We start from the raw sequence: 12,018 nt of genomic DNA on the forward strand, positions 1-12,018 counted from the left end.
TTATAACCCCTCATTCAAAACGAACCGTTATGTGCCTCTGCGGGATGACCGGACACTCCGGTCAAAGTGACCGGACGCTCCGGTCAGTTCACCCGCCACTGAGCCATTTAAGTTGTGACCAGACTCTGTCCAGCGTCCGGTCACGAACTTTGCTCTCTGAAACCTTACTAGAGTTGACCGGATGCTAGCACCCAGCGTCTAAAGATGGCAATGGGGCCCCGATACCCAATACCCGACGGGTATTTGATCCATTAGGGGATGGGGATAGGATCATATCTTTACCCATGGGCATCTAAATGGGCAAGAATCCATTCCCGACGGGTATAGCGGGTACGGGAACGTTCCCTATTTACCCGTCCCCGTTACCCGTTGGGGAACCTGACTATTTGAGCTGTCATGCGAGTATTAGGCCCAAAGAAGCTCAACATAGGTATTTTGGCCCAAATCTGAACAATCATATATATAGTTTGTGTGTTCTAGGAACCCTAGTTCAATTTTTCCTCACCATCTCCGCCAGCAGCACAAGCATGCCTGCCTCACGAGCGCTCGTGCCCCTCGCTTCCTCAGTTCGGTCTCTCTGTCACCTTTGCTCGTCCTCCTCTCAACCTCGCTCCTCCTCGGCATCTCCGAGACTCCGACACTTATACCCGGGTGAAGAAGAAACGTCTCCGATTGCAAAGCTGCGACCCCAAGTGTCCTTGTTTATCGGGTATGCAGTACCCGTCGGGTATCTGTTACCCGACCGATGCCCGATGGGTATAGGGATGGGCAAGAATCTATACCCGAGACAGTTAACGGGGACGGGGACGGGGATGGGATGAATTCTCCGTAGCGGGGAAGAGAACGTTCCGGCGATACCCGACGGGTACATCCCCATCACCTCTCAGTGTCTGGTCGCACCAGACGACTTCACCTTGATCAAATGAACTGACCAGACTCTGCGCCAGCGTCTGATCACACCGGAACTAGCGTCCGGTCAACATTTGACCCTCCATTCACTTCCAACTCGCAAACATATGTGAATGAAGTTACTCCAATTGATCTAAGGGCTATTTATAAGCTACCTAGTGCTAGATTTACAAGTGTGCACCACACCTAACCCACTAGACTCACCTAGGTCAAACTACCCGTCCATACCCCCCTTAATAGTACGACCAAAGGAAAAACAAAGTCATAAACTACTCTAAGTGTCTCTTCAACACCAAACGACACTTAGAACTAGTCCATCCTTAACCTTGTCGTCCATCCTTTGAAAACCGAAATGATTTCCATCGTAGGGGCATGACCGCCATGATTGCCCAATCAATTGTCATTATCATTATCTAACTTAAATGCATCTGCAAAACACACGTTAGTCATAGTAATCTCGTATTGTCATTAATCACCGAAACCCAACTAGGGGCCTAGATGCTTTCAGGTAGTGCCATAGAGCTCCTCGAGGAGTGATCAAGGAGGTCTCAAGCAATCAACCACTTTACCAATGTGACTTGTTTACACTCCTTCCTTTCTTTCTTTTCTGTTTCGGTTTGATGGCAATGCGAGGTATTTCTCCTCCCACTTCAACTACCGCCATAGCCCATGAGCCCGCAATCCTCTCCGGTGGCACTGAAATCCACTGTTGCAGTGTCACCGCCCTTGGATCTAGTGTAATGGGTCGACCAAGCGCACAGGGACTAGCCGGTCACGATATCTTCGGTGTCAGTGACAAGAAGGCCAATGACACCATGGTCTTCGACGAATGTGTGGTACCAACATTGGGCGCTGCATTTTAAGGGCTTTTCCTCGAGACATGCTCCTTGCTTCTACTTGAGGAGCTTTGCAAAGAGCCAAAGAGCAGGGCAATGCAAGAAGAAGATGCCCCTTCTTTCTCTCTTACTTAGCCATGTATTACTTGTCTTTATTTTTTTAATAAAAATCACGCCCCTCCTCATCGTAAAAAAAATGCAAGAAGAAGATGCGAGCTGCCATGGTCTGGCACCTCTGCACCATCGGTCGGACAGAGAGTCTTCAAGGACAGCACTGGTGTCGGGCCTCTCGGTCCATTGTGCATCATGTATCACTCCTTAAATTAGTAGCTGATATACATAAATTGAACAAGATTGATAAAAAAAACCCTTCTTTTTATTGATAACAGGTAAAACACATTTACAGAGTTAATGGTTACATACAGGGCCGGCCCTGAGGGCGGGCGAGCGGGGCGACCGCCCTGGGCCCCCGATCCCATGGGGCCCATCCCAGGAATACCGTATTTAAGGCTCAGCAGCGAGCCAGCGAATAGTCTGCGCCGTTGCTAGCCTACAGGTACATCGCTCTGCAACAACCTGACGATCCTCATGCGAGCTACTTTGCGAACTAGCAACCATGCTAACTAGCTTTCTTCGTCTTCTCCTATTAAACAAGACATGAAAGCCAGAGCAATTTGCTAGTTTCCTTCACTATCTTCTTGCCTCTTCAAAGCGCGAACTCGATCTGGTGGGCCCTGAGCAACCAGGCTAACTAGCTTTCTTCATCTTCTCATATTAAACAAGACATGAAAGCCAGAGTAATTTGCTAGTTTCCTTCACTATCTTCTTGCCTCTTCAAAGCGCACATGATTATGCATGCACACGTACAGTAAAGCTTACATGCTTTCTTTATTTTAAAAAAATATTTTGTACAAAATCTCGTCAAATAGAGAAAAGAAAAAAGTGACCATGAGTAGATGAATTAATACAATCACGGAGAGATCTATATGTAAGTTTTTTTATAAGAGTAATTCAAGCGTAGAGATCCAAACAAGATGGTGATGATTGACTGGTTGTTTTCGAGGAACTAGAGTATCTATCATAATTAATGATTTCGCATCGAGAACATCAGAATAAAATTTTAAGGTATTTTATTATATATGAATTGTTTTTTTCCTGAATATCGCTTTTGTATATGCTACTAAGCGTTTATCATTAACAATTTATACGTATAAAGTGCTTAGTTCATGTGTATATAAGGGGCCCCTGAATTTTGGTTTCACCCTGGGCCCCTAAAAACACAGGGCCGGCCCTGGTTACATATCTTGGGCATTAGTCTAATAGTCTTACATAACAAACGTCAAAATTCGAACACGGCGGTCTTAGACAATATTAAATTGAGAATCACATTCTTTTTACTCGGAGCGAGTAATATCTGTTCATAGATTTATGACAAAAAAAGTTTTTGACCTCTCAAAAAAAAAAAAAAAACAAGAATCACACTTTTTGGACGGAGGGAGTACATGTCGTGACAGGAGTGACAGCCTTCTGCCATGCCATGGTGGCCACCCATGCACCGTCGCGGATGCATCGGCGGAACCTTGCACTTATACGTCACCGGTCACTCAATACTTGTTGCGTCGCAACAGAATCTGCTACGTGGATGGATCTTGTGCATGCATGCCTTGTTCATCAAATCAAATGAAAAAACGAGAGGAAGAAATTAATCTTTCAAGATTACAACCTAGCTCAATGGTACACATGGCTCTCAGCACAGCCACAGGCCACAGCTACCAACGGCGCGGCGGAGTGCGTACACCTTTGGATCACGCCACGGCGGCGCTCACCGCCTCCATGAACTCCTCGTCGGCAAGGAGCCTGGCGAGCGCCTTGGGCGCCAGACACACCTCCAGCGCCATGCTTCCCTCGCCGTCGCGCCCCTCGTACACGGTCACCTTCCCGTCCTTCTTGTTCCCTGCGCCGCTGCGGACGGCCACCGGCCGGCCCCAGCCGAAGTCGTTGCCGTAGACGTCGAACCGCGGCGAGCTCCCGGTGCTGACCGTCGCGGGGTCCTCCTCCCTGGTAGGCTGCGGCACGTAGAGGAACCTGGGATCCCGTGGCCACGACGCGAGGTCGTCCCTCACGCTCGCCTCGTCGAACGCCGCCACGGCGCGGTTCAGGAGCCACGCCGCCCACCCCAGCCCCTTGCTCACCACGTCGCCGGCCGTCGACCTGGCGACGGCGGTCGTCACGGCATTGCCCATGTACTCTTGTGGAATCCCCTTCACCCGTGCCCGGCACCCGACGAGGAGGGTGTACGTGGTCTCCCGGTCCGGCGCGAGCTCCCGGGCCCGACACGACGTTCGCCACAGGTGCGCGAGCAGGGACTGCAGAGACGACACCGTGGCCGTCGCCGTCGCCGTCGCCGTGCCGGCTATCTCGGCGTTCGCTTTCTCCTTTAGCTTCTTCACACTCTCGGCTGAGAAGTGGAAGAAACACTCCCGCACCGGCAGGTACACGGGCCGCCGGACGATGTCCTCTAGCTTGGCGAAGGGCAGAGCGATGGGCACCGGGCTGGTCTCGAGGAACCACCTGTCCAGCACCGGCCGCGGCGTGGAAAGCTCACAGCCGTCCCTCGTCCGGCTGATCTCCGACCAGGTGTTGAACAGGTGCCAGAGCGTGGTCCCGTCGGCGACGGCGTGGTTGAGCGACATGGCGACGAAGACGCCGTCGGCGAGCTCGGTGACCTGAGCCGCTAGCACGGCGAGGCGGGAGCCGTCGTCGTCGTCCAAGGCGGCGTCCGTGCCAAGCAGGCCGTTCAGCGGGAAGAACGACCACACCACCGAGCTAGGGATGTAATAGCCGGGGCCGGACGCGATAATGTCGCTGACGGTGACCCCCGGCGCCTCGGCGCGGACGAACTCGGCGCCTTCGCCGTTGCAGCGGAGCGAGACGACGATGCTCGGATCTCCAGTGGCATCATCCGTGGCGGTGACGGCGAGGCGGCCGGCCAGCGGGTAGAAGCGGGCCAGGGCGCGCGCCAAGGACGAAGCGAGGTTGTCCACGAGCTGTGCTCCTCCTCCTGCTGTCCGTGGCTTGGGCAGGAGCAGTCCCTTCTGGATGTAGTCCACCGTGATCATGCGGAGATCCCACGGTGTCAAGTGGATGGTCTCCGGCTCCGACTCCGACGGCGCGCTGTCGTCCGGCGAGCCCGCGGCCTGCTCTGGCCGGACGAGACGCCTGGACACGATCCGAACCCCGCCGGTGGAGCCTTCCATTTCCTATCACCGACGCTGCTGTTGCTCTTGCTCTTACTCTTGCTCTTGCTTCCCATGTTTTGTAGGACAGTAGGAGTACTTACAAATTACAATAGTACAAATGTACAATGCAATGCTACGATAGTAGATATGGTCGATATGATATGGACAGGAGGAGTGGCATCTCGCATGGGGTCAGCAGCGCAGAGAGGTAATATAAAATATCTCGCTGTCGCCACTCGCGACACGGCTGACTGGTTAGTGGTCGGCGGTCACTGGCCAGCTGCTGGCGGCTCCCCGTCGTTGATCGCTATTGTTGGGATGCAGGGGTAAAGTTTAGTTCGTGTCAGGTTGAATGTTTGAGTATGAGTTAATTATAAAACTAATTACATAGAAGTAGACTAATTAGTGAGATAAATCTATTAAGCCTAATTAATCTATGATTAGCACATGTTTACTGTAGCGTACCGTTGTCAAATTATAGGCTAATTAGGCTTAATAGTCTCAATCTGTATCATTAGTTTTTTAGTTTTGCAAATTAGTGCCCAAATATTCGATTTCACATAAACTAAATTTTAGAGGTGGGAAGCTAGGGCATGCATGTGCGGTTTCTGTGTATGCCGCCAACTGCCAAGCTACCATCACCATGCATGCAGTAGCACCAGTAGGGTTCTTGTATGTTTGCATCGAGATCCACTAAGGCTGTGGGCCCAAATTTTTTATTTTTCAGCCTCTTTTTTAAAAAATATTCACAAATAAACCTATGGTAGTTTGATTTTCGTTTATAGACCTTGATCTCGGCGCCATGACTTTTGGCGCCGAGGAAATACGTCTTGGTGCCATGGCCAATGGTGCTGAGGTCTTGGCGAGACGTCGGACGTGGCGGTGTCCTGACGCTGACATGGACAAGGCCTCGGTGCCATAGATCTTGGCGTTTGAAACGAAACCAGTATAATTGTTCTGAGGAACATGCAACAACATCATTGCGGTTCAACTAGTTAGGACGCGCGCGACTAAGCTCAATTGTCTGGGTTTAAACCACGGCGCTGAATTTTTTTTTGCTATATTTTTATAAGCATTTTTCGGCAAGTTGGAATCCAAACCTTGGGTCCAACATTTAATCATACCAATAATGTCGATGGGAATCAATAATGGACCCTTAGCTTGTCTTAAACTGGGTTTTTTAATGGGTACGGGTGAATAAATAAGTACGTAGCAGTAATTCATGCAAGCATATGGCGATGGGAACCCAAAGAAAGAAACGATTATTTACATATTTATTATCGTTATGATGTGAATGGTATAAAAAATACTCCCTCCGTTTCTTAATATAAGCCATATAGATTTCTAAAGAAAATTCCAAAATATAGGTACGTATCAGCTCTCACGGTTATTAGTTTGGAAACCTTCCCACCGTACATAGCACATACCTCAACCAATCTCTTATATTTAGAAAGCAATTTGATTGGGAGAGAGAAGATGGCCTGATTTTCCTTTTTTTCCTCGGTCTCACATCCTTCCCCAAGCCGTGCGTTAATATTGATGCTAAAAACTATATGGCTTATATTAAGGAAATGAAGGAGTACCATGTTAATGACTCATATGTTAGTGATATAGGGTAAGATATCATCTATAATAATAATAAATATGTAAATGCCCCCCCCCCCCCACCCCACCACCCAACCCCAACCCCAACCCCCCACCCAACACACACACACACCAAAAGAAATAACAATGAGTACTATGGCGACTTGTGAGCCGGAAACAGCAAAAAGATTCTAAACTTTGGCTCCCGTGAAGTGCGTGGCCCATTATTAAACAAACGTGTGGCAGCTGCCGCACCCTTTGGAGTCTTGGAGAAAAACGACGTCCTACCGTCCGTGTCGCGGTCCGTCGTCCTTACAATTAATCAGCCTGCTATAGCTAGAGACTGGACCATCGATCGGTGTCGTCGTCTCTCCGTTTTTTTACTGCAAATATATGTACGAATCCAGATGTGCACACATGACACATACTCGTAATTTTATACTCGTACTGTGTGTGTCAGCTCAGTTCGATGGAATCGACCCAATCAGTGCTGGAGTCAGGAAGCCTTGCTGCACTTAGCTTGCACTTGATGGTTATGCTGTGTTTGATATGATATGAGAAGAGAGCGACTGAGTCAGGAAGCCAAAAAATGTAGCAAAAAAAATTAGCGCTCAGGTTCGAACTCAAGTCTTTTTTTTTGAGCTAAGTTGCGCGCGTCCTACCCAGCTAAACCATAATGGCATTGTTGCATATTCCTCGGAATAATTATAATTGTTTCATTTTCAAACGCTAATATCTATAGGGTAACAGCTCGATCCCAAGATTTACGGCGTCGAGCTCGGCGTCAACATCTATGGCATCGAAGCCTTGTCCACGTCGGCGCTAGGTCACCGCCACGTCCGACGCCCCACCAAAATCTCGACGCCATTGGCCATAGCGTCGAGACGTGTTTCCTCGACCATAAAAGCCATGACGCCGAGGTCAGGTGGAAAGGGCATGCATGTGCGGTTTCTGTGTATGCCGCCAACTGCCAAGCTACCATCACCATGCATGCAGTAGCACCAGTAGGGTTCTTGTATGTTTGCATCGAGATCCACTAAGGCTGTGGGCTGGGCTGAGCTGGCGCTTGGCGTTTGGCGTTTGGTGTTTGGCGCCGGCCGTTTGTTTGAGTTTGCAAGCGAAATGTGCACCTGCTGCTTTTTTATTAGCAGTTGTGCTTTGGACGAAACCATCAAACAGTATAGGGGCGAATCTAGGATATCATGTCACTGGGGTCAAGGACTAAGCAACGGAGTCAAAGATGTGTTGATTTTCTATTTGAAGAGCAATTTGCTAGTGGATGAAAGAATTTTTAAAAAGTTTTTGGCAAGTTATCGGGTCAGCTGACCCCTATGGTTACACATAGATTCGCCCCTGAACCAGTACCCACTATGCCAAACTTGCAAAAAGAAGACACCTAATTTAGTGACGCAGAAACAAAACGTGTCTTTAATGTGTACAGACACGTCTTACTAAAACGCGTCTCTAATATGTTATCTCTAGAAAAGAAATCTTCTATGGACATATATTACAGACGCGGATTAATAAAACACGTCCATAGCATAAATGGTTACTCACATATGCGTGAACTGAATCTGCTTCAAAAAATGGTTTACTCTAGCGTACCCCGATCTCTCACGCCCGTCTCATCGCGCATCCTCTCCTGTTCGGGTCTCCGAGCGCCTCTCCTGTTCGGGTCTCCGACCGCCTCTCCTCTCCCTTCCCCTTCGCTACAACTCCTCCCCCCAAAGACGATGGCGACTCCCCGTGCAAGATCAACTGGCGCCGCCTCTTTCCACCTAGATCTAACTGGCGGCGCCTCCCTCCACCCAGATCCAGCCGGCGCAGATCCCTCCTCTAGCCGGCTTTCAAATGGATCTAATCTCACCTCAATATCATGTCGACAAGGTCTTCAAATCATCATGATAAGTTGTCGTTGTTTCTGCGGGGTACTATGACGTTGTTGTGGGCTTGTTATTCACCTTTGAGACCTTGAGCCCAAATTAGGACATGCCTAAAGGAAATGAGGAACACATCAAAGAAGCCCTTGGACGTCCTCCCACTTGCCCACCTCCTTAGGAGGCCAGCAAGAGCGTCCAAGCCAAGTCAGAGGCCCAATCCACATCAAGTTCGAGTCGTCCAAGCCAAGTTGGAGGCTCAATCCGCATTAAGTTCGAGTCCATCTCGGACTCCAGGAGCAGCCCACACTAAAAGGGATGCCTAAGTCACATACGGACTCTGTTTTTGACGTTCTACCTATGGATGATGGAAAGATGATTTTATAAGCTTATAAACTAACTAATGGCACTAGTCCCACATTAAAATTCCTTGAATCAACAGGAATCATCGAAACAAGTGGACACCAAAAATCTGTTAGGGTGCTGCGTCGCCGTCTTTTGGGCCATTTAGGCCCTATAATGTCTCAGGACTTCTTAGGGACGTGAATAGGGTCCTTGACAGCCCCTTAGACTGTATATTCAGTAGACATAGTCTAAGTTAGAGTTTGAGTTTTGCTTTAGACCAATCTATCTTTGAATAGTCACCGTTATCAGTTTGTGAGACCCCAAATTCGAGCGCTTTATCATTGATCTGCAATTGTCACTTTACTTGAGTTGTGTTTTATCTTGTTCTTACTTGTGTCTTTGATTCATAGCATGGATTAGCCTTCTCAGCGAGGTCAACCGGATTGTGACACGCTTGATAACTAGATGAGACGTGGTGCTAAGGTTGCAGGGGGGGTCGGGTCTTTTGATATGAAGCCAGATCGGTGTGTCGCTTTCCAACCAAATCGATAGTTGTTATCTTCACCTAACGGAAGATTGAGAATCATGTTGGTGTAATCCTGATCACACATGTGCAAGGAGTATGCAATGACGTGGCGTGTCTGAGATGGAGATGGCAAGGCGGGAAGACCAGTTTCAAACTGGGGAAGCCAAGCCAGGCGTGGTGACCACGCCCACGTTCTGCTGTTAACTGCAACATGTGTTTTCAGTAAACTTGTATCGAGTGTGTAGCAGTTTTTTATAGCTGCAGAGTGTGTGTTAGCTTGACATATATAATGCAGGGTCATTAGGGAGTTGAGTAATGCGTCGTGGTGCTGGTTAAGCACATTGTATCCAGAACAAACCAAAGTGAAAAAGGGCACTGTCTCCCGGTAGTCCACCCGGCGGTTCCAGTTCTTGTGTTCGCTGTGTTGATGTTCTAGCGCATTCTTTGATCTTTGTTGTTCGATCCAGCCACCATACAGCGTGTAATTGAGATCCTTGACCTACATTTGGTATCGGAGCCTTGATTACACGCGGAGATACTCCAGATCGGAGCCATGAGCGTGAGCGGGGAGAAGGGCGGCGGGGAAGCTCGTCAGGTTTACCTGACTCTGACGAACATGAATTACACCAGTTGGTGCATTCGGGTTCAGGCGATCATGGAGGATCGGGGGGAGTGGGAGGTGGTGGAGCCGGAGGCGGGGAGCGGGACGTCGGCGACGCCGAGTGCGGCGGAGCAGGCGAAGGCAATCGCCAAGGACAAGAAGGTCAAGGCGCATCTTCTGCAGTGCATACCGGATGACTTGCTGATGCAAGTTGCCAAGAAGAAGACTGGTAAGGAGGTGTGGGAGTCCCTGAAGGCAAGATTCGTCGGCGCAGATCGAGTGAAGGACGCTCGGATGCAGACGCTCAAGGGCGAGTTCGATGCAATCCGGATGAACGAGGATGAGCCGCTCGATTAGGTTGTGGGGAAACTGACGACACTGTCAGTGAAATATAACAGCCTGGGTGGAAGCCTTGATGATGCAGAGATGGTGAAGAAGCTTTTTGACATTGTCCCCGATCGTTACCTCAACGTCGTGGCGGGCATAGAGCAGTTCTATGATTTGAAGACACTTGCATTTGATGAGGCGGTGGGGCGTTTGAAAGCGTTCGAGGAACGCACACGGCGGAGCAGTGGCGGCACGCGATCTGACAGTGGGCAGGTGCTGCTCACGCAGGCGGAGTGGGAGGCCAGACAGAAGAGATCAGGTGGTGACTCTTCGGGGAAGGGGAGGAAGCATGAAGGCGGCGGGCGAGGTCGTGGTCGGGGCCGATGTGGAGGAAGCGGTGGCTGCAGCGGTGGCAGTGACGCCGGGAAGGACGGCACGGGGAAGCGTGACAAAAGTCACATCAAGTGCTTCAAGTGCCGCAACTATGGGCACTACGCCAACCGGTGCCCGGAGGAGAAGAAGAAGGAGGAGGCGCACTATGCAAAGGCGGAGGAGAACGAGCCCACGGTGCTGCTCGCAGAAACAGCGATGCTGGGACTGAATGAGCACTCGTCATCAGGGCAAGTTCAGAAAGTTCAGAAAGTGTTTCTGAATGAAGCCAGAACAGTGCCAGAGCTCCACCTGTCAGAGGGAGGCAATTCGACAGGCAACATTTGGTACTTGGACAATGGGGCAAGCAAACATATGACTGGTGATCTTCAGAAGTTCAGAGATTTGAATCGAGCTATAACAGGCAAGGTAAGATTTGGTGATGACTCTACTGTAGCAATTCGAGGTAGAGGTACTGTAGTGTTTCAAGGCAAATGTGATGATCAGTGGGTGTTATCTGATGTCTACTACATTCCTAAGTTGAAAAGCAATCTTGTCAGTTTGGGTCAGTTAACTGAAATAGGACACAAGGTTGTACTGGATGAAGATGTGTTAGAAGTGTTAGAGAAACATCCTGTCAGAGTTATCATGAGAGTGCCTAGAACACAAAATAGGATGTACAAGATTGAGTTGAGAACAGTAGAACCAAATTGCTTATTGGCTAGCATTGATGATCAAGCCTGGCTTTGGCATGGGAGACTTGGACATGTGAATTTTAGATCTCTGAATCAGCTGGTGAAAAGGGAGATGGCTGTGGGAGTACCTGAGATCAGTCACCCAGATCAGGTGTGCAGTGATTGTCTTGCAGCTAAGCAGACTAGAGCACCATTTCCTAAGTCTACACAATGGCATTCAATTGAGAAGCTCATGCTAGTTCATGTTGATTTGTGTGGACCAATATCACCAGAGACAGCAGGAAGGAACAGATACTTCATGCTGTTAGTTGATGACCATTCTAGATGGATGCAGGTGTACATGCTGCAGAGGAAGGATCAAGCATGTGAAGCATTTGTCAAGTACAAAGCAGATGTTGAAAATGTCACTGGGTGCAAAGTGAAAACACTCAGGTCAGACAGAGGAGGAGAATTTCTAGCTGGACAATTTGCCAAGGTGTGTGAACAAGCAGGAATCAAAAGGCATTTCACAGCCCCATACTCACCACAACAAAATGGTGTGGTGGAGAGGAGAAATAGGACTGTGATGGAAATGGCTAGAGCACTGTTGAAGAGCATGAAAATACCAGGAAGGTATTGGGGAGAGGGTGTCAGGCATGCTGTTTATCTGTTGAACAGGCTGCCAACAAAGGTGTTGGGTGACAAAACTCCATATGAAGCCTGGAATGACA

The 12,018-nt window shown here is 49.3% G+C and overlaps 1 protein-coding gene across 1 annotated transcript; it reads right to left on the bottom strand.

Moving 5' to 3' along the window:
• Positions 1-3,250: 3,250 nt before the first annotated feature.
• LOC136500862 (protein ENHANCED PSEUDOMONAS SUSCEPTIBILITY 1-like) lies at positions 3,251-5,085 on the bottom strand. The gene has a single exon (XM_066496327.1). It carries the CDS (start codon positions 5,000-5,002, stop codon positions 3,551-3,553), a length of 1,452 nt encoding a protein of 483 aa, XP_066352424.1. The 5' UTR covers positions 5,003-5,085; the 3' UTR covers positions 3,251-3,550.
• Between the last annotated feature and the right edge of the window lie 6,933 nt (positions 5,086-12,018).

This window comes from Miscanthus floridulus, chromosome 13 (assembly GCF_019320115.1).
Source record: "Miscanthus floridulus cultivar M001 chromosome 13, ASM1932011v1, whole genome shotgun sequence".
NCBI classification, from domain to species: domain Eukaryota; kingdom Viridiplantae; phylum Streptophyta; class Magnoliopsida; order Poales; family Poaceae; genus Miscanthus; species Miscanthus floridulus.